A 23,212-nucleotide genomic window follows, 5' to 3' on the forward strand; every position below is an offset into this window, starting at 1 on the left:
AAACCAAAACGTTACTGGTTTCACAAGAAATTCACAGAATAGATTGACACTATTAGCAATTTTAAGATGAATAGATTGGCTACACCAGCAAAAAGGGAAGCTGGTCACCATCATTAAAGAAGAAGGAACGAGTGGTACCAGCAAATATGATGCAGGGTGACCGGCACACCAGCAAAAAGGGAAGCTGGTCACCATCATTAAAGAAGAAGGAACGAGTGGTACCAGCAAATATGATGCAGGGTGACCGGCACAACCAGCTAACAAGAGCAGAGATGATTGCTATAAACAACAAATATAGAAATGGATGATAAATGCCACCAGTGCACATGAGAATGGATTAATTAAGTGTGGGAATAGATAACGTACTAGAGCTGGGAGGATCGGTCGGGTATCCATGCGCTAAAGACTGAATTTAATGGACTGCTGTCTAAATTTAAAAATCAGTAATAGTTGTTTTTTAACACCAGAAAACATGACAAAAGATGACTGATTTCACCAACAAAAAGATACAGGGAGGCGTAGAAATACTCACTTTCTGAACCTGTGTATTGCTGATCACTTGCTTACCAAATCCGATGGATATACTACAAAATGTCATAATGAAATCAGTGTGCCACTATGCTGCAGAATCACAGCATCTCCATGTGGCTGCTTTAGAAACCTGACGGGTCAAAATTTTTCCTTCACTGTCAAGACAGGACAAGTCCCTCCACAAATCAACCCAAGAAGCACTGCCAACCAGCAAACACTTGTACAACTTGCTACATCCTGAGATGCCAAAGGGGTTCCAGTGGAAAGGCCTGGATCGCTCACCAGCCAAAGCTTTCCACAGATCACGTGTGCACGGTTTTGTTGCTAGTTCCTTGAATTATGTCAGAACAAGCGAGATAGAGAATTCTTTCTTGCGCCACTCTGAATACAAAGTAGCCTTTATGACGCCATGTTTCATTGTGATAGATACTAAGCAATGTCAACAATGACAGTAGCAACTATCCCCGAAGGGCCGTCCACTGGAGTGTTCGCTGCCACGATGTATCAAGGGTGGCACCACAATACCCTAGCACAGCAGAGCATGCTGGGGAAGCGTGCACCGAGTGCTGGCAAAACAAGTAACCCTCGGTGTGGGTTCCTCCAGCAGAGATGCAGTGCACAGGATATGCATCTTATCTCGGGTCCTTCGTGGCGACTGCAACATGTCAACGGCCTTGCATCCTCCTGAAGAGCTGCGAGGCCGCAAGCAGCACGAGGGCGTGGGAACAGTACGAGAGCAGCACGAGGGGCGGGAGCAGCGCGTGTGTCCAATAAAGATAATGGCCCATGGTCTGCCTCACCAGCAGAAACCAAATACCCCTTCAAAGCATCAAGGGGGAAATCTGTCTTTAGTTAAAACTAAAACAAACAAGACGGGATCCCAGGAGAAAGGAGAGGCGAAAGGTGAGAAGAGGGGTGGGGGAAGAGGCGGCAACGTCATTTTTGGAAGCTAAGCTCTGTCCTTTGCAGACTGGGGGCGTGTTTTACATGGAGAGAAAAACGAAAAAAACCACGCTCCTCAATCCGAAACGGACGGGGCTAAGCTACCAAAAATGACGTCACAGAACCCTCTTCTCCAATGGCTGGCCGCCGTTTAGGCAGTCAGCCAATGGAGAAGAGGGGCGGGTTCAAGCCTCCCTACTCTAAGACATGAGATCTCGCAAGCGAGACTGCGCATGCGCAGCCTACGCTAGCCGAGACCTAAAAATAGGCGTTTTTTAAGCCCATCGACTAGATACAGCATGTCTCGAAGAGGCAGCGCGAGCACTGCCTAAGTGAGACCTAAAATAACACAAAAATAATCAGTGATGGGAAAGACCACCTGATAATCATGGCCCACTGAATAAGAAATGGAAAAAGTTCCAGACAATGGATCATGACTCTGCCCTTGGCTGCTAATATGATTATCAGATGACGGAGTTGGCAGGATGAGGAATGAACCCTAAAATCAAGAAGCAGTAATCGTGTGACTTACTTTGCATAACAAAGAAAGACAAGAGATGCACAAAGTGATGTCCATAAGCAACTGGTGATGAAATTATTGAGCCCTTACTCCATTCCAAGATTTTGTTTGCTTTATCAAACTATAACTTGAGTAGGTGCATTGTAACCAGTATGAAATTAAGAATAAAGCTCGTACTGAAATCCCTAATTGAATAGTCCACTTTGTGAAAGATTACATCTCAGGGTCAGGGCACACACACTTCTTGTGTTAAAAGGAAAATGCTCTAGTTAATTTAGAAGGAAGAACTTTCTTACTTGCTTATGATGAACGGTGAATTAGAACATTGGAATGTTGAGAGCTCCAATGAAGAAAATGGAGCAACAGCAGTCTATATAAACTGGTATAGGATCGCTGCTCTCAACATTACAAATACATAATACATAGTTTATGCATCTCCAAAATAGATGGATTGAGCAGTGAAAGCGTAAGACAGAGCCTCTGCAGCAGGACACACAGGAGCCTTCCTACCTACCACCAGCCGTAGCTCACAGTCCAACTGGAGTTTCAGAAGAAGGGAGGGGGAAATGCTGCTCAGCTCCTGGGTTCCTTGGCTTGGCCCAATGAGGAAAAGCAGTTTAGAAGAGGGATAACCAGAGGGCGGACTTCCACCTCCTTTCACAGCTATTACTGTGAATGTTCAACAGCTACAGCCTTGACCCTGCACATGCTTTTATCCGTTGAACAATCACAGCAAAAGCTGTGAAACGAAGGCTTCAGAATGTTTTAACCCCCATTGGACTCCAAAATGCCCTTGTAAGTAGGACAAGCTTCCTTAATGAGGCGCGACGTTCTAAAAGTCTTAATAACCTTATAGCCTGCCGTAGTTGGCTATACTGGCAATTTAAGGCCCGTTTCCTTGTGAAAGGCACTTGTCTTGGGTTTAGGACTTTAACACTGGAGCGAGCCTTTAATGGCTGGTATATCCCACTAAGGCAGGCTATGTTAGAACTCTGGAGCTCAATTGATGACAATGGAGTAGCTCAGGGATAATAATGGTGGGTACATACTTTCGGCTCCAACATTCTAATGTTTGTCTTTCTGCACCAAAAATATAAATTATCCTATTACCACTCCTCATATAGGATCTTTCATCCTGTGGTGTCGGCATCAGCACTTTGTCTTTTTCTTTCCTCTCTTTTAATTCTCCTCTCCCACCCTTGTGCTACATCAATATAAATATAGGTTTGGCTTTCGGTGAGGGTATGTAGTGGATCATTTTTAAATGTTTATCCTAATCTCAGTGTATTTTATTTGTTTTTTAAATTCCTTTTTAGGGAATTTTGTGGCTCTCCTGATGAAGGCGCAGAGTGCGCCGAAACGTGCGTAGAGAAACCATCTCACAGCCACTGTTTGTTTATTATGGTCATGTTTATCCTTTGATATCTGTGCCTATCAGAAAATATTTGTTGTCTGTAATTTTTATGTCTGCCGAAAACATAAGTTTATGGTGTTTTGTTCAACTGTATTATAAATCGTAAATCATACATTCTTATATTGCGCCTTTTCACCGTAAGGTCTCAAGGCGCTTGCTTTGGGAACCCGTCCTGGCCTTTCCCTGCGAGATTACCCCTACTGGGCATCCCCAAGGTGAAGACCAGGCATCCCATCACGGTGGGGCCGTAGTGGAGATTAAGCAAGCTATTGCCCAGAGTTGCAGAGTGTGAACCCACGCTTCGAGTAGGTACCGAGGCGAGAATTATCGAGTCCGTGGACATTTTGAACTCAAGACCCTGCCGCGTCAGGGATTGAACCCTGGTCCTGGGTCTGACGGCTCCATCAGGGACTGCCTCCTCTAACCGGTGAGCCACACTTCTCCACTCCACTTCTCCACACTTATAGCAATCAATGTTTGTGTTTTTGGACAAGAATATGGTTTATTTAATTACCTTTGTGAATTATGTTTTGACACATTTTTTAACTATATTTAATTAAAGAAATGAATTTTTAACTCCAATTTATGTTTACACTGAGTGCATTATATCATGTTGCTAGTTAATATGGTATGTTAAACGTCAGACCTTTAGTTGCCATAGGGTTTATTTGTCTTTCTGTATCTCCCTTTTTAAGTTTAAACATTCCACTCCAAGTGGGTGGAAAATTCTGATAGTTTTTTAGCACGAGTGCCTCGACTATAATGGCTGTTGAAAGCTATCATCCTCATATAACTCGGCTTCAGGGCCTTTAACAACTATTACTGCCCATGGCAATTTGCTAGAACGCTTAAATAAGGTTACTATGTTTTCCAGAGCAGCACCTGCTTTAAAATACACCTGAAGACTTATCTAAACATCTTGTCCTTCAGACTAGCAACAGTAGTAGAGATTAAACTACTTGCAGTGCAGGTTTTACACTTCAGTCATGACAAACTCCTAGGCCCAAAAAACTGATTCAACATCTGCAGCTTTAAGAACACAGAAGGAGGCCGTCACAAGCATTCAAGACGTGGCAAGCAGTTTGGTGTCCTAAAAGAAACAAGCTAGTAGTTTTGGTCTGGCAGCAAAAAAAGTAGATTTCCAGTGCACAAAGAAACATTACAAATGAAAATCATGTCAGCAGTTCAAGATATATTACAAAACACAAAATGAATTTGGATACTGACATATGATGTCTTCAGCCTACAAACATCTTCAATATGGAACATGAAGACTCAGAAAACGTGTGGACAAACTACATTTTTGTCAGAACACCACACACGCTGTGCACTGAAAGGCTTACTTTATTTTCATGCATGCACCCTCTAATTTGATTTTTTTTCTGCCTCTACAGAGATAACCCCTGAAAGCGGAAGGTCATGTGCCCATTCCAATTCAATGCACTATACAAGCATTCTTCTTACCTACAACCATGACCTAGCGTTAACTCATAGAATATACACAACTCTTCATACAAGCAGTCAAGTCATGCTAGACAATGCTGAGTTGTACAGCAGTGCTTCTCTTTTAAGAAGCCTGCAAACCATTTATGGAAGGACCTGCGTGAGCAGAGAGGCCAAATAAGTCACAAAAAATAAATTTGCGCCAGGGAGGGAAAAAAACTCAAGAAAAGAAACTCAGTGACTTATGTGAACAAGGAACAGACATTCGGAACATCATCAATTGCTTCAATCCGTTTACAATCCCTCCAATTTAATATCCAGATATGTTGGAATAAAGATGTACTATAGCTGGGTGAATAACATGAACGGTCAGAATCCACTTCAAGGCAAAAGAGAGCCATAATAGGCACCAATCATGTGATATGTACCTCAGGTGCTCTTTGATGCTTTGAAGAAGAAAACAAATCTTTTCCTACAAAATCCAGTGCAGATTACCCCTAGGAGTCTGCATCCATGTATTTAAAATGCTACAACAGAACGATAGGCAATAACATGAAGCAAGTTCCTCAAGGGCACCTTAACAAAATGATTAATTTTTAAATACATCGTTTAATGCAATTGCAGAGCTAGCACGAAAACGTGCACATCCCAGTATGAACCCCTTTTTCTATAAAGAACACCAATGTCACTCTTAAAAGCACGGTCATGCAGTTGCTTCGTGAGACCAGCAACTTCCATACAACGGTTACAACACATGTATTCATGAACCTAACTCGCACTTGAGGGCACTCACCGATTTTGTATAGATTTGTGCACTCAGTAGTGCTTTATTTACTGCAATATGCAAACTACATCAGTAATTTATTATCCCTGCACAACCTAGGTAAAAAAAGAGACTTGTCTTCCTTAAGATTCTACACTTTTCCTACCTTCTCAATGTTATACTGCCAGCCATTCAGCAGCTGGAGTATATGAGCAACAAGGAGGGTGCCGACTTTTGAAGCCATCTTCATCTTTAGACCAAATACCAAAGATCCCACCAGCCTTTTAAACCATTAAACTGAAAAGAAACCTGTAGCAGCAAACTTTGTTCACCAGGTTTTTAATTTACAAATAAAAAAATCTACACTGTTCATTTTTTCTCTTTCTTTTCATCTTTCTTGACATCACTTTTCTCTTTTTCCTTCTCCTTCTCGTCTTTTCTTTCTTTCTTGCTGTCCTCCTTCTCTTGGCCCTCTTTCTTTTCAGCATCTCGGTTGGCGATCTTATTATTGATCAGGTTATGGAGAGCAACAACAGAGCGAATGAGTGATGCCAGATACACTACCACCATCTGGTCATTGGTTTTCAGGTAGAAGGCCTTGACAAACTCCTGCAGGTTGACGTCTGGTAACAGATTGAAGACATCTTGCAGTTGATATATTATCTGATGGTTGATGGGTAGTTTACCCATCGCCACTTTTTCCAGGTAACTCCTGATGTCCAACAGCTTAGAGTTCAGCCCCTTCAGGCCGTGCACCTGGTTTGTGATGCGCTGAGAGAGAGTTCCCACTGTGGTATCCTTGATATCTCTGTAACCAAAGCAGCAAATATGAAAATGCAGTGTCCAACTTTACTTTACCAAACAAAAGCAGCACCAGTGAAAGAGCAATACTAATTAATGCAAAGAATAAATTCAATATTTACCGCAACAAGTGTTCAACTCCAACTTCCTCAGCTTCCTCTGCTCCGATTTCACTGGTTACATGTTCAAATGTTTTGGAGGTAGGAGTGCCATCCTGAAGAGGAAAATAAATAATAATATGAAATTTGAAGGCTCTTCAGTTTCTGCACAAGAAATTGTGAGAATATCTTTAGTGTTATCTGGTACAAAGTTGCAGCACGTGCAAGAATGCACACTAAATGAAATATATCCACGTGGACAGCTAAAAGGGTGGAATGAAACAAGATTACTTGTAATTGGAGAACATGTATTAAAGGCTGAAGTCACAAGGGAACCAAAAAAACTGGAAGTCTTGGAGGAAAGTCACACAAGTAATTTACAAAAAGCCATAAGGTCAGAATGGGTGGAAAATAGGAGCCACGGTTAACTTCTTCACACTGACACTATTTGGTTCCATGGCAGCCTACCTTCTCTTGATTTAACTCTCCAACCTCACATATTGCCTTCATCACTTGCCAATTCTCTCCTTCCTCATCTACAGCATTCTTCTTTGCCTTTTTCCACTCTCTGCTGCTTTATGGTTTTTTTGGACTCTCCGTTTTTGTTTCCTTTTATTATACATTTGACATATTTCCTGTCTTTACCTCTGTAGATACTGCGTCCCATTTTTTCTATCCTTGATTTATTTGCATTTCGAATTTGAATCTAATTTCTCACTCCTACTATTCCCTTCCTTTATTTTTAAAGTTCTATTTATTGTCTCCTTGTCCTTTATTGTACGGTTACATCGATGTGTAACCCTTGATTGTGTTTATTATAGAATGTTCATAGGAAAGTTTTTTTTGTGAAATTAGTTTATTGGCATTTTGAAAAAACAACTGAGGAATCACTTATAGTAGAGTACTCAAACATTGTTGCATAGGGTAGAACCCTAGATTAAAGAGCGGCATGGAAGTAATAAAGATAACAGGACTCTTGCACCCCTCTTGGGTCGTCCGGGGGTATATATTCAGTTTTTCGGCATGTGAGGAGAGGATGACAGCATATATTGGGGGGGGGCTTCCACATCACATCCTCATACATTTCCAACTTCCCGTTGTCTGCCCTGGCTCAACACTCGTGAATTCATGGGGCTGTTAAGGTGTTGGAATGGGCATTTGAATTGCTGGGAGTTTCGCTGAATCAGTGTAGCCTGAGAGGTGGACGCTTCCCTCTAGGCTAGCGTCTGTAAAATAAAGGTTTAACAAAAATATGGACATACTCAACACTTCCCTTTCTTAGGTCTGGCCTAGAGAGAGCTTTAGGTGTCTGGGCAGCCTCATGTCATCATAAATAAGAACATATCCATACATACAGGAGCTCTGGATCATCACTCTTAATCCACTGATCTGCTCAAGTGTCATTCACATTTTGCTCCCACCCTCTTCAGTACATGGCATGGACCAAAGGCTCAGCCCGCTTTAGCTACTCGATTTTGTGTATTTTGAGTGACAGAATTGTGTGGTGACCGTCCTGTCCTCGGCAGAAGCGGCCGCTCCCCTCACCTCCTCCTCATTTGGTATCGTGGCGTAGCGCTTCAGTATCTGCCAAATATCTTTCCAAGCGCTAGCCTCTATCTATTCATTAGCGCACTGCTAGGCTAGATATTGCCTCACTGTTTAGCGATTGCTGAGAGCATCTATTCGTTTAGCATTCCGAGTTCGCTTGCGCACTGCTGGGCTTTGTGTGATTTCACTGATTGACTGCTGAGTGCATTTTACGTTCCGCATTTCCAGTTCTTTTGCGCACTGCTGGGCTCTGTATTGCTTTGCTGATTGTTGAGTGATTTTTGCCTCGCTTGCCTGTGTATACAATTTCATTACTGTGTGCATTTTATTGAAACTGCTGCCAAATTTCATAGCGCTTTTAACGCTACCATTGCGCTTTGAACCGCTAGCATTTGCTGCATTAATTCTCCCCCATAGCGCTCCTTTTTGCCCAATCTCGCCCTGCCTCACAGCATTTGTTATTGTTGCTGCCATTTTGTTTTGCTGTACCTTCCCACACCGTCACTCCACCTCGCTCCCGCCTCCCAGCTGCCCCTCCCACACTCCGCCCCCCTCCACTACCCATTAAAGACAGATGGACCTACGCGCTGCGGCCGCGCCGAAGGTGCGCCAAAGGTAAGCCCGTCTACGCCCGTCCGCGCCTGGACCGCGCCAGACCCCCTGGTCCCCGCAACACACCCTCCTCCCGCATCACGTACGACGCCTCTACCCTCTCAGCCCTTAACACCGGCCGTCCACCAATCCGTTACCAAGCTGCACCCGGCCTCACCCATGGACCTTTCACCTGCAATTCCTGCAAGTTTGCCTGCACTAGGACCCTCACCAAACCCACCAACATCAAACAGAATGCCGACACCAACCATCTGAAATGCATCCTACTCAACACCCGCTCAGTCCACAGTCACGTCGTCCAACTTTGGGATCTACTCGACTCTACATCACCGGACGTCGCTTTCCTCACAGAAACCTGGATGAACTCCTCTTCAACACCCGACATCGCCATAGCCATCCCTGACGGCTACAAGATTATCCGTAAGGACCGAACCAACCAAATAGGAGGAGGCATTGCCATTGTTCATAAAAACACCCTTAGCATCTCGACCAGTTCCGATGACATCCTCACAACCGCCGAACACCTCCACTTCCAGATCCACATCAACCCCAAGACCACACTCAGAGGTACCCTCCTCTACAGACCTCCCGGACCCCGCACACAATTCAGCGAAGACATCACTGACTTCATCAGCCCACACGCCCTCCCCTCCGAGGACTACATCCTACTAGGCGACTTTAACTTCCACCTAGATAAGAACAACAACAGAAACACCATCACCCTATTAGACAACCTCGCTAATCTTGGACTCAAACAACTTGTTAACACCCCCACCCACTGTGCCGGTCACACACTCGATCCAATCTTTACATCCAGCAAATAAGTCTCCTTCAACCACACCACAGCTCTCCATTGGACAGACCACAGCTGCGTGCACTTCAACTACGAAAAGACTAAGTCCCAAAACTAGCTTCAACAAATTCCCCGCAGGAACTGGAACAAAATCACCACTGAGCAACTTTTCACATCGCTCCACCAATACCCTCCTACTCATTCATCAGACCCAAACCAAGCAGCTACCAACCTTGCACAATGGATCACCCGCTGCGCTGACGAGTTAGCACCTCTGAAAAACAACCCTACCAAGTTAAACCTCAAGAAAGCCCCCTGGTTCAATGATGAGCTTAAGAAATCCAAGAAGACATGCCGCATCCTCGAGAAAGCCTGGAAAAGCAACCCATCCACCGAAAACCTAGCCACTTTCAAGAACGCCACCCGTAAACACCATCAACTAATACGCTCCACTAAGAAATCAGCTTTCAATGATCGACTCGACAACAACGCCCACAGCAGTAAGGAACTGTTCAACATAGTAAAAGAATTCACCAACCCATCAGCCGGCACCAATGACATCACTCCCTCCCAGCACCTCTGCGACTCCCTAGCTTCATTCTTCCACAACAAAATCGCCGACATACACAACAGCTTCACAAAACAACCGGGTGACCAGTCCACCCCACTCGCCTCAGAACATAATCTCCCCCCTAACAACCTTCATACCTGGAAACCAGTCACCACTGAAGACACCATCCGCCTGATGAACTCGATTCACTCAGGATCGCCAACCGACCCATGCCCCCACCACATCTTCAACAAAGCAGACTCAATCATCGCTCCCCACCTTCGCGACATCATCAATAGTTCCTTCAACTCCGCCACTTTCCCGGAAAGCTGGAAACACGCCGAACTCAGCGCCCTCCTGAAGAAACCCACAGCAGACCCCACTGAACTCAAGAACTACCGTCCTATCTCGCTTCTCCCATTCCCTGCCAAAGTCATCGAGAAAGCTGTCAGTCAACTCGCCGCCTTCCTCGAATCCAACAAATCCCTTGACATATCACAATCTGGATTCCGAGCCAAACACAGCACCGAGACCGCCCTCATCGCAGCAACAGACGACATCCGTAAACTATTGGATAGTGGTGAAACAGCTGCCCTCATCCTACTTGACCTCTCCGCAGCCTTCGACACAGTCTGTCATAACACCCTCATACACCGCCTCAGAAACATCGGAATTCAAGGAAAAGCACTGGACGGATCATCTCATTCCTCGCAGGAAGAACCCAGAGAGTCCGCCTTCCCCTTTTAGATCAGAAGCCACCGAAGTCATCTGCGGCGTACCACAAGGATCTTCACTCAGTCCCACACTATTCAATGTATACATGAGCCCCCTCGCATCCATCGTTCGCAAACATAACCTCAACATCTTCTCTTACGCAGACGACACCCAGCTGATCCTCTCCCTCACCAAAGATTCAAACACCGCCAAAATCAATCTACACGAAGGAATGAAAGAAGTGGCCGAATGGATGGAGACCAGTCGCCTTAAACTGAACTCGGACAAAACGGAAGTCCTCATATTAGGATCATCCCCCTCCGCTTGGGATGATTCATGGTGGCCTCCAGCCCTGGGAAACGCCCCCAAACCTACGGACCACACACGTAATCTGGTATTCATCCTAGATTCTTCCCTATCGATGACCAGACAAGTCAACACAGTCTCCTCCTCATGCTTCAACATCCTACGCATGCTCAGAAAAATCTTCCGTTGGACCCCCATCGAAACAAGAAAAACAGTAACCCACGCTCTGGTCACTAGCAGACTAGACTACGGAAACACCCTTTATGCCGGAACCACAGCCAAACTACAGAAAAAACTCCAACGTATCCAAAATGCATCTGCTAGACTCATTCTAGACATCCCCCGCAGAGCTCACATCTCCAGTCATCTGAAAGACCTCCACTGGCTCCCCGTCAACAAAAGAATTACGTTCCGTCTCCTCACCCACGCACACAAAGCACTATACGATCTAGGACCCGAATCCCTCAATTCACGCCTCTCCTTCTACACTCCCACCCGCAAACTCCGTTCTTCCAACCAAGCCCTCGCCGCTATACCACGCATCCACAGGGCCACCATGGGGGGGAAGATCTTTCTCCTACCTTGCGGCCAAAACCTGGAACTCCCTCCCCACACATCTCCGCCTTACTCAAAACCACCTCTCCTTTAGAAAACAACTCAAAACATGGATATTTGATACATAACCCCCCCACCTCCCTCAAGCGCCTTGAGACCCTGTGGGTGAGTAGTGCGCTATACAAATGCCAAACTTGAACTTGAACTTGTGCTCCTTTACTGTCGGAGTGCATCTTCAAGTAGCCTTTCATCCGCTACAGCACTATGTTACACACTAAAGACCTCTCGTGTTGCACAGGCAGTGAAAAGACTGCAGTTATGGTCCTCATATTTCAGAAAGGCTTTTACCACCACCCGGCTCCGAAACACACAGCAAACCGCACCCTTCAACTAAGAGGCGTAACGTGTTTCTCCCAGTTAAAGTGCACACCCCGAAAGCAAACCAACACCTCTTCCTCCTGAAACAACTCCGCACAGTATAAGCCAGCTGATCTTCCCTGCTTTGTAGCCAATAGATCACTTCCCTGTGTAAACAAGTATACCAAGAATAGGGATTACACGATTTAAGCACAGCCAAGCGGAACTCTTCAATATTTATGTGAAGATAGATGGATTCATCATAAATAAATTAAAACCAGGTGATCTTAAAAACAGTGTTCTAAATGGGTGTTCATACTAACTCAATTGTTTCTTACATATACAACAAACAGCTAAAAAAAAGTTGTTTCTTTTCCAGTGAAGCTTGGCCTGTAGCACAGACACGATATACAAGGTCATCATCTTGGTATATTTATGGCCCGACTGTCGGGTTTCTATTTCTCTTGTGTTCTGGTCTGTGAGTGTAAATACATTTAATAATTCTGTTTTTATTATCAGTGTGGAATATTAATAGTTGATGCGCCGTGACCTGCCTCTTCTTTATTTCTCTTGAGATCGATAGCTAGTGAATCTAGATTCAGATTTGCCTCTTTTTATACTTATTTGAATGCAATTGGAATATCCCCAATAACTGTGGTAAATGAACATCGTTCATTACACCGATTTACAAAACAGACTTGATTAACTTGAAGAAATTTGAAACACAAACCTGTCTAGCATTAGTGTTGTGGATGAAACCTAGGAATGGTATTTCCCTCTGCAGCGAAATTATATGAAAACAAAAAGGTACCCATATAATCCTCTAGAGCCTGGGTATCACCACTAGAAAGCGAAAAACATGAACTTGGGTCTAGCAGGATAGATACATTACATTGGATTACGAGGTAAACCTTTTTGTAACCTCACTGGAACAAGAATCACATTTTGACAGTGAATCTTATTGTATTACATTAAAGCAAGTACATTTATTGTAGAGGCATTGCTGTGCTATAGTCAAGAAAGGGACCGTCACAAAAAAATAGGTCACGCCAAAGTTTTTACTTATACACATTAACTTGCATACTTTACAAAGAAAGCAAAAATGGCAACTGATTGAAACAGCAGAATATTAAGGATTACTGTTGCTACAAATCAGAAACAAAACTGTAAAGAAAACCATTTGTATGCAAGAGAACAATATGACAGCGATGATGGACAATGTGCAGTCACTAAAGGTGACAAAGACTGTCGTCTCTAGGTAAAAAGGTCAAATAAAAATAGACCTCCTCATAAAAGTGCACAAATAAATTGCATGCATCTATATCTATTACATCAGTCTATAACATTGAAATTCTGTGTTATTTCTTCTTTTTTGGCGTCGGTCCTGGGTAGTATGGGTCATTACATCTAGCGCATCTATCCTGCTAGAGCCAAGGTAATTTTTTTTGTCTTTCTAACAGTAACGCCCACAGGCTCGAGTAGGTTATGGGGGCTATCCCCTAATTTTTGTCTGACAGAGAATTCGTTGGCATATGGTAAGGGAAGGGAAGGCAGTCAATCCATGCTGTAGAATGTAGATGAATGATCACTAATATAATACTGCTGGGATCATTTGTGCCATTTGGAAAACGAATGTATTAAAATAAGAGTTTTCAGATTAAACAAAGTGGGTGGTTATGGGACTGCTGGGAAGTAGAACTGTGTATATCTATCTGCTCTACATTTCATATATCACTACATTGCTCCATCAGAACTGTTATTTTTCATTGCATACATGCTGCAATATTATTTCCCTTAGTAATTTAAAATTATTTATACTCTAAGCAGAGGTGAATAGCTTAATGTTCTCCGTTACTCAGATCGTACATCTGAGATCATACAAGATACGTTTCTGTAACAATTTGTGTCAGATAACATTACAACAGACCAACACTTGAGGAACAGCGATAATTAAATGTGGGAACACTTGAAAAATTCTGGATCTAGAGGTAATAATTAATAGGATCTCACAGACTTAATCCTCTATAGATCACGTTCAAATTCTCTTCTAGAAACTTCCCATATATGGTAATAGACCCTATTCAAGAGGGACTTATGATGTTCAAAGCCAAGGTTTTAGGTGTCTCCTGCCAAGAATAGCCCTTCCTCAATACAAGCCAAAACTATTCACGAGGGAATTCCAATCTTGAAAGCCAAATGCTTAGGTGTCTCTGGCCAAAAATAGCATCTGCCTCAATATAAGCCAAAGGAGAACACCCCCCGCCCCAACATTTTCTTTCCGGAACCCTCCCCTTTCCCGGTTCGAAAATGGGGGCATGTATGCAGCTTTCCCTCAGCGTGTTTTTCTCAAGTCTCCAATATAAGTCTAGGTGTAGTGAAAACTGTAGACGTCCATAAAAAATGTAACAGGTCATACCATGCATCTGGATAGTTACCATGCCTGTCCAATCTTTGTGGTTTAAGACTTAAACAGCAGTGTGCTTTAAACAAAACACGGAAGGGTATAAATCAAGCTTTTGGAAGGAGCAATACCTGTGGAAACAGAGTGCAGAGTGGAGCAATGCATTTTATGTCCGTAAGAAGTGCTATGGGGGTTGGGCCTGCCCATTTAAGATGCTGGCTCTCTCGAACTGCGAGCAATGGTATTTTGCCTAGTAATATATGCACATCTGCATAAAAAGAAGTGCATGTGCTAATATGCCAATACTTTATTTTGACACGGCCTTTCTTCTTTCCATTTGTTATACTACTGTTAAAGTTTGTAGTCATACTTGTGTTTTTAAAATAGGTCTTCATTTTACAGTAATTCAAACCTGTCCAATCTCTTTGTACAAATAAGAAGCATATTTCCATGTAATGTGTAATCAAATTAAAGGGTTCTATACATGTTCTAAATGTAGTTATCTGCTAAGTTGCATTCCTATTTTTCTATTAAAGCGGAATTAGTGGTTATTGTAAAGGAAATTAATTTGTTTATTTGAAGCATATAACAGCCACATTAAGGCAGCAGCACATTTTCACTTTTCGTTCTGCATATGTTTGCAATAAAAGTTTGCTAAAGAGAAGGGGCGTGGTTTGGAGCGTCAAGATGGCAGTTGCACTCTAAGAGTGCTCCAGACCCCTCCATCACCCGCTACAAACTACATCGGCGGCCATCCTTTATACCTACTACATCGCCGGCAACCGTAACTAATCTGGGCCATCTGCCAGTGCGGAGACATTGCAGAACCGGGTGCAGCTGCGGACTGGAGCCCGGGTCTCTGGGGCGCCCTGCATCTAAAATGGCGGTGCCCGTTTAGCTGGGACCCGTGCCACTAAGGGCTGCTCTTGAGAACATCCCTCACAGCAGATCACGAGTCCCCTGCACCGGACGGGGACACAAAACACCGCACCGGATGGGGGCAGGCTACGGGGGCCGCGGGCCTTGCAGTGATCCAGTACCCCTCGCGACCCAGAGGAAGGAGAGCTGGCACAAGGCCTGAAGTGAGGCCTCCCTCCCAGACTAGACCTTCAGAGCTGGTACTCAGGGTTGTGCCTGCTGTCACTGTCCCACTTGGTGTATCAGAAGAAGCCAGGGGGAATCGTATGGGATATTGGGGAGCGGGGGCCCTCTGGGCAGGTTTCCCCCCTCCTGGGGGTGAAGTCCTCTGGCCAGCGAGCTTCGGCCGCAACCACTGGGGATCTGCTACAGCCGCAGTCTGACCAGATGAAATGGAGTCCCACGGTGTGGAGGCAGTCGCAAAGAGGTGGATTGGCTGTCACACTCAGGCAGCGGGTATCTCAGGAGAGATTCGCTCTCCCCTGTCAGAAGGGTTCCCTTAACGACACTTCAATCCGCCACTGAGCCTTACAGCTTGAGGGCCTACCTGTCCCGAGGTACGCCTTGCTCTAAGTTGCTGCAGCCTCGCTGGCGTTGAGGGGATGAGGGCACCCCAGACGTACTGATCCTTGGGACACAGGCTCTATTGAGAGAGGACACTCGATTAGGCATCTTGGGCGGCCTGGTGCGGCAGAGACCGAGGGGCCGTGGGCGGGGAGGCGATCGGCAGCGGGATCGCACAGTAGTGGACCTCCGGGGACCCCCCTCCTGTCCAGTGGGCGGCCCCCCCTTGACTTGATCCGCTTGCCGGGGTAGTGACCTATCTCCATCTGACCTGTGTGCAGTGAGTGAGGCGTGTGCTAATCCCAGGGCGAGCTCTTAAGAGAGCAAGGCCCCGCCGCCCCAGCTGGAACATGGCCAGTCTGTAATGAAGAGGCCCTGGACTGAAGTGGGACCAGTCTTATTGCTGCTGCAACCCATGTGGGGGTGTGGCACCCGAGCCCTGGTGGGCAGAGGGATCGACTGAGAGGTCGCGCAGCAGCGGGAACCACCCCTTCCTGCCTGACCAGACCAGGCAACTCTGGGTGCGAACTGCTGCGCTGGGGATTCGGGTGCACACCTCTCATTGGACCAAGACACGATTTCACCAAGACCGATACCGGTATGCTTGATGGCCACCAGAAGCACCCATCGTGGGACTGAGCATGGAACACTCACTTGCCCTGACTAGCCCCCGACCTATGTAGTTCGTTATCACTTGTAAAACCACAAAGTGGCACCCAGCCTCCAGGTGGAACCGACTGCCGGTTGGAGCGGTTTAGCTCTCACCCGACTAAACCATTGCCGTTAAAGCCGAAGACTACACCCGTCTACTCACTACAAATTTATCTGATTGCCGTTGCAACTCTCGTCAGGAAACATACAACGACCCCTTCATATCCAGACAGTCGCAAATGATCTGCAAAGACTAACAAGCCATCCACACAAACCAACCGACACCCTACCGGTGAAACCATCTGGCACCCAGCAGCATTGTTGCCTCCCATTGCTCCTCTCTGGATCTTCCGACCATGAGGAAAGACCAGGGCTCGAAACCGCCCACCATGCAGACCAAAATGAACCAATACACCGTTAGCCAACATGGAATTCGATCAGAGGCTGCAGAAGGACAAATCCCAGCGTGTGGGGACCTCCACAAGATACTACAAGCCATAACCACCTCACAAACCTCGGTTGAAAACCAGATTGGAGAGGTTTGAATGGGCATGGCCCGGCTCCGGCAAGACCTCCGTAATGCTACGGCCAGGATCACCGAATCCAAATCCCGCATTTCCTCTGTCGAAGATGATGTCACCGTTCTGAAGGAACAAATGACCCGCCTGCAAACTCAGGCCAAAGAACTTTACAGAAGGGCAAAGGATGCCGAAAACACATCTAGGCACGACAACCTACGTCTGGTGGGATTCCCAGAGGGCACAGAACATGGACCGATGGAGTCATTCATTGAAAACTGGAAACTCGTGGATGCCCAAGGACAAGCTCTCCACTTGGTTCGCGGTGGAGCGAGTGCATCGCTCCCTGGCTCCAAAACCTCCCCCAGGTGCCCCGCACCGACCAATTATAGCACGATCCTGCAGCAAGCCTCTATCCCGGAACTCATAACCTATCAAAACCACAGCAGCATGAATTTTCCGGACTATACAAGAGAAGTTCAATCACAGAGACAGATCCTATACGAATGTGAAACAAAAACTCTGCACCCTCAACCTACAATACAGGCTACTCTGCCCAGCAAGACAGAGTGGTGTCCCAGGAGAAATCGCATTTCTTCGACAGTCCATAGGGGGCCTGGACTTGGCTGACCGAAGAACGTCCTCTCTGACCTCGATCTGTGACTTAAACCCCGGGTGCCCAGAATGCAACTACACACAACCCGGCCCCGGACAAAAGACACATGAGGTCCCGCAGGGGCCGAGGGGTGGTGGGTCAGGCCTAAATAAGGCTCTCCAGTAACTGTGTCTTCGAATTCCCGGCACCAGGCTCCGACACTGGAGCCCCGCCGTCTCCGGTTCCCGAGACCACTCACCTACCGGGAGTTCCTCAACCAAAGTTCTGGCCATAGAGTCCGCGGACTCTGATTTCTCCTGTAGCCCGGCAATCCCCAGTTGAAGCTCCCACGGAGTGCCATGAATAGAACCAGACTTATCAGAAAGCATGCAATCGAACAATGGAGAAATTCCACCCCAATCAGATTCTGTTGATGTACACTCTGATCCTGTAACAAGGAGAGTTCCACTGCACTTCACTGACTTGTAGGTTACTACATCTCACCAGTTGCAGGGTGACAGGTGCTTCTGTTTTCGAAGTATAGGGTGGGGGTGGGGGTGGGTGAAGGGGGGTTGTGCCACGTTTCTGGTTCTTCAACAGTTCAATATTTACAGCATCTCAACTCCATGAAAACACAGCATAGCGTTACACAGAAGTCATACATCCCAACCGCCAAGGCACTTACTGCGTAGTAGACCCCCGCGGCACCACAGGCTTACTCTACTCACAATACAATGACATACAACGGAAATTCTCTCTGTATCATGTCATGGAATGTGAACAGCCTGCTTGACAGGATCAAACGGACTGCGATCCTGCGACATGCCCAAAGACACGCCCAAGACATTCTCATGCTCCAAGAAACCCACCTCATGGGCAACCTTTGTCCTTTCCTTGCAAGATACGGATTTGATAGATCCTGACACTCTGGTTTCACACGGGGTGGTCGCAATTTTTTAGAAATGCAACCACCTCAGCAGCGCACCTCAGCCTTTCTCGCATTAGCATAAGGTTCATGCCGGCCCCAGTGTGTCATAAGGTCAGGGAGATGCGTATCCTCCGCCGAGGCATCTCGGACCATTCGCCAATGCTCTTGACCTTGGGCGGCCCTCCCACTGTTCTCCGCACAATATGGAGAATGAATGCCTGGTTTCTTCATGATCGGGAATTTAAAGAAACAATGAGAGCGGATATCAAACAATACTTCCTCAAAGACCAGGGCTCTGTCTCATCCCTAGGCACTCTGTGGGAGTCAGATAAAGCCACGATCCGTGGACATGCCAAGAGTCACCTCAAAGCCCAATGTCTAACGCAAGACAGTAGACTCGCTCTCCTCGAATCTCATGCAGCCCTGCTTGAGATCAACACAGCTGACAACAGATGAAACCCAGCTGGGAAAGCGGACACTGAGCGGGATGAAATAAGACAGCTTTCACTCGACTCAGCAGAGGTCCCCCTTTGCACGAGTATATGGCTGGGGCGACAAGAATGGGAAACTACTGCACAGATTAGTGCCACACCCTTTAGTAAACCAAACATATCCGGAGATCAGTGACTCAGATGGGAACATCCATCGCTCTCCCAAAGCAATGGCTCAAAATATTCGCAAAATATTACTCCGGCCGGCTACTCGGCACAGAAACCAGAGCTCTCCCTTACAGAACTGATCGCTCTGGAAGACCATCTCCCCAAACTCACAGCACCAGTCAGATGGACTAGAAAACCGGATCACAAATGAAGAGATACAAGCCGCCCTTCAGCTCGTCTCAACAGACAGCTAACTGCAGGAACATTATTCCGCCTATCGTGACTTACTTGTCCCGCACCTTGCTGCCCTCTACGAGGAGGCCATGGAAACAGGCTCTTTCCATCCAGAGACTGATCCGACCACAATAGCCATTATCCCCAAAACGCAACCGCCCTCACCTGCCTGTACGGACTATCGTCCCATTCCCTTGATTAATACCGAAGTCAAAATATATGCCACGATTCTAGCTCCGCACCTAAAACTGTATCTTAGCAAGTGAATCCATCCAGACCAGTGCGGCTGCATGACGGCACGGAGTACCAGACATTGTCTGAGGCATCTACATCTGGCCTTGGCCAACCGGCAGGCATCAACCCCGTACTTAGCACTACTTCTAGTCGACTTTGAGACAGCATTTGACTCAGTCGACAGGGGCTACCTACAGGACGTCCTGTTGGCTACGGGCATGGGCCTTAAATTCTGCCGTATGGTTCACATTCTATACTCCAAGCCCACTGCAAGAGTGCTGGTTAACAGAGTGCGCCCAAACACCTTTCCAACCAGAAGAAGGACGAGACAGGGTTGCCCCCTCTCGCACCCTCCTCTTCGCCTTAGCAATGGAGCCTCTGGCCAATCTCATTTGCTCGGATGACCGGGTTCAAGGCTGGAGGTGGGCGGGATCACAAGACGAAAAAATTGCTTTGTACGCAGGTGATGTCAGGCTGTTTCTTGCAGACCTGGCTCGATTGGGTCCTAAATGCCTGCATATACTAAGGCCCTTTGAGCCGACTTTGAGTCTGCGCCTGAACTTGGCCAAGTCAACCGTGGTTCCCTTGCATCGCTCAAGAGAATGTTTTGATTGTCAATCCACTATCCCCATCAGATGGCAATCCTTCCAATATTTGGGTATATGGGTCGCCCTACTTCCTGACCTAGCTTGGGCACTTAACATGACTCCTCTGGTCGCCAAAACCAAACTCAACCTGCAGAAATGTCAAAAATTACCGCTCAACCCACTGGGGAGAATGGCACTATTCAAAATGATGATCCTCCCCCAATTCCCCATATGTTATTCAGAACACTCCATTCCATATTTCCCGTGCCTGGTTCAGAGGAATAGACAGTCTAATTATAAGGTTTCTCTGGAACAGCCTACGGCTGCGTATGGTGCTCCCACTCTGTCAGATCCCACCCTTTGACGGAGGCATGGGTCTAACGAATTTGCACTTATCTAGAAACCCGCCTCCTGGTAATACACGATTGGTTTAATGGGGGCGGGGGGTGGTCAGATCCTGCTTACAGGACCGAGCGCAAGGACTTGGGCCTCTCACGGGTCCAGGCTCTGATGTATGGATCTCCCATTCCCTGGGACCTCCCCACGATGACCCAAGCAGTGCTTCTAGCCTGGCGTGCCGCTCTGCGACACACCCAATGGAAGGACAGTGACTCAGCAGACACCCCTTTGGCAGGGCACATGGTTGCGGGAGGTGGGTCGGCCTGGAAGGTTTTGGGAGCTGGGATCTCATTGGCATTTCACAGCTTGGAGGTGTGGGTCGGTAACCATATCCGCTCCTTGCAGATCTGCAAACCAGACATTCGCTTCACCCGTCCCAGTTTTATAGATACTTACAGCTCCGCCACGCCCTAGGTACACACATACGGCCTGGCACAACGCTGCCCGAGCACAGCCCTCTTGAAGCCCAAGTCATGATGGGTGGCTTCGGAAGGGGAGAAGTCTCAAGTATGTTTCGCTCCCAACTAATAACGGTCGGACTTCCCTTGACCCACTGAGAAATAAATGGGAGACATGGTTGGGCCCTTTAGAGGAGGATTGGAAAGATGCTTTGATGGTACCCAAGAATATCACGGTCTCCGCTAAATTGCGCCTAGTCCAGCTTTACTACCTGCATGCCTCCTACCTTACCCCTGCCCACCTATACAGAGCAGGCCTAATTTCATGCACAAGATGCAATGCGGAGTCCGCAGATTTCTTTCACATTGTACGGTCCTGTCCACGTGTAGCCTCTTATTAGGTCGCCCCGGAGACAGAACTCACAGGAGTGCTGGGGTGGGAGGTCCCATATAGACCCTTAAATATTTTGCTGGGTGTCACACGTGGGTTAGATGGCTTGAGAGCCGATAAAGTGTTTCTGGGGGCTGCCCTTGTAGTGGCCAAACAAGATATCACAATGGCATGTGTGAGAAGTTGGCCTGATATGCAGTGCTCACTATTCTAGTGATCACTATGTATCAGTCCAACCAACCCTTATTGATGTTTGGTTGTAAGTCAACCTGATAGACCAGCTATCCTAGTAGCATGGACACGTGCAGTCTTTAGGCTAAACTCTAGAGGGCGTGTTAAGCCAGCTGTTTTACCATCACATATACCCCTTGAACACCAAGTGAAAGGACACCACACAAGTTGTTATGAAAATAAACGTATATTTATTTATAACAAGACTACCCTGGCTCTTTATGAGACAGGGAGCTAAGCACACAACAAAAACTCTTAAAGAAATACTTAAAGTCACACAATTTGCACAAATGCCCGAGGGGCACGAAAAACCATATACTATACAAGTGGAATGCGAAATTACTAGCAGGTAAGTACTACTCTCATAGACTGTAGAAACGCTAGGCCTACAATGCTGAACCCTTGGATTAGAAGCAGGAGGCCCAGGGACGTCGTGTGCAGAGTGGGAACTCTCACGCGTAAGGCGGGACAAAGTCTATGGATTCTAGTAAATGCAAAAGTTAGTGTTCTCGGGCGAACCCGACTAGGTAGGTCAAAAACGAAAGTGGATCTAGACACTTAGAGAGTTGGTCTACGCTGGAGCACCGGGGTACTCGGTTTACCTAGCCCAGGGGCTGCGGCTGCATAGGGTTCAAATGTCGTCGGGTCTCTTCGTTGACGAACCAGGAGCCTGAAGTGGAAGTTGCTGGCAGGCGGCCAGTGAAGATGTTCCGGGCTGATCCAAGGACTGGATCAGCTGAAGAAGGATACCTGTAAGCAGAGGGGACCAAGTTCTGAATCACTAGCCAGTGATTAGGTGGGCACCAGGGTGGCACCGGACGAGGTCACTCAGCCAGGTGAAGAGGGGACACTGGATTCTGCTGCTGCACGGACTAGGGCGCTGATGTCGACCAGGCTGGAGGTCTGCGAGCTGTCCCACGTCGGATGTCTGCTGCTGGCGATGCTGGATCCGGTGAAGGAGGCAACAAGCCTTGGCTAAGGCAAGTCCACGCGGTGACACAAAATGGCGTCTGGGGTGGACCAGGAGGGTCCTAGGAAGTTCCCCTTCAAGAGGAGACAAGGGCCAGTCCAGAGGAGCTAGACCAGCGGTGAAACAAACGTAGGACGTCGTCTGGAGGGTCACTAGCCCACGGGCAAGTGACCTGGACAACGCGGTGAGCAGCAAAGAGCAGAAGGGCCCCACGCAGATCTCGTGGATGCAAGGGGGCTGAACTTCGGTGCTGGAGCTGCTCAGGGTCGGGGCTTCTCTTACCCCAAAGCACTCAGTCGAGGGTCAGTCGGGGGTCGTGCTGGACAAGCGTCGTGAAGTCTTGAAGATGGCCGGTCCCTCGAGGTCTCGTCACACCCACAAATCTCAGCTGGGCTAATGATGCAGGTTGAGGTCAGAGGTGCCAGGGAAGCCGGTTCTCGTCGAGCTGGGCAGTCTTGATCCGGAGGAGAGACTTACAGCAGACCGCGATGCTTGGATGGTGCCTGCTGCTGCAGGGTGACTACTCCTTAGCCACAAGGGAGAAATCTTAGGAAGAGTCTTGAGTTCCTTTCGTAGAAAGTCGGTTCAGGATTCAAAGATGATCTAATTTGGAAGGGGGCCTGCTCTTACCTTTATCCTGCAAAAGG

The 23,212-nt window shown here is 47.0% G+C and overlaps 1 protein-coding gene across 1 annotated transcript in view; it reads right to left on the reverse strand.

Annotated features, from left to right (window-relative positions):
* Positions 1-5,936: 5,936 nt before the first annotated feature.
* The window catches only part of PSMD7 (proteasome 26S subunit, non-ATPase 7), a 46,970-nt gene continuing 29,694 nt past the window's right edge, over positions 5,937-23,212 (reverse strand). The window contains exons 6-7 of the mRNA XM_078671290.1: positions 6,537-6,628; positions 5,937-6,421 (exon numbers count right to left, since the gene is read on the reverse strand). Coding sequence (XP_078527416.1) covers positions 5,983-6,421; positions 6,537-6,628 — 531 coding nt within the window. The 3' untranslated portion in view covers positions 5,937-5,982. The remainder of the gene's footprint in view (positions 6,422-6,536; positions 6,629-23,212) is intronic.

This window comes from Lissotriton helveticus, chromosome 12 (assembly GCF_964261635.1).
Source record: "Lissotriton helveticus chromosome 12, aLisHel1.1, whole genome shotgun sequence".
NCBI lineage: Eukaryota > Metazoa > Chordata > Amphibia > Caudata > Salamandridae > Lissotriton > Lissotriton helveticus.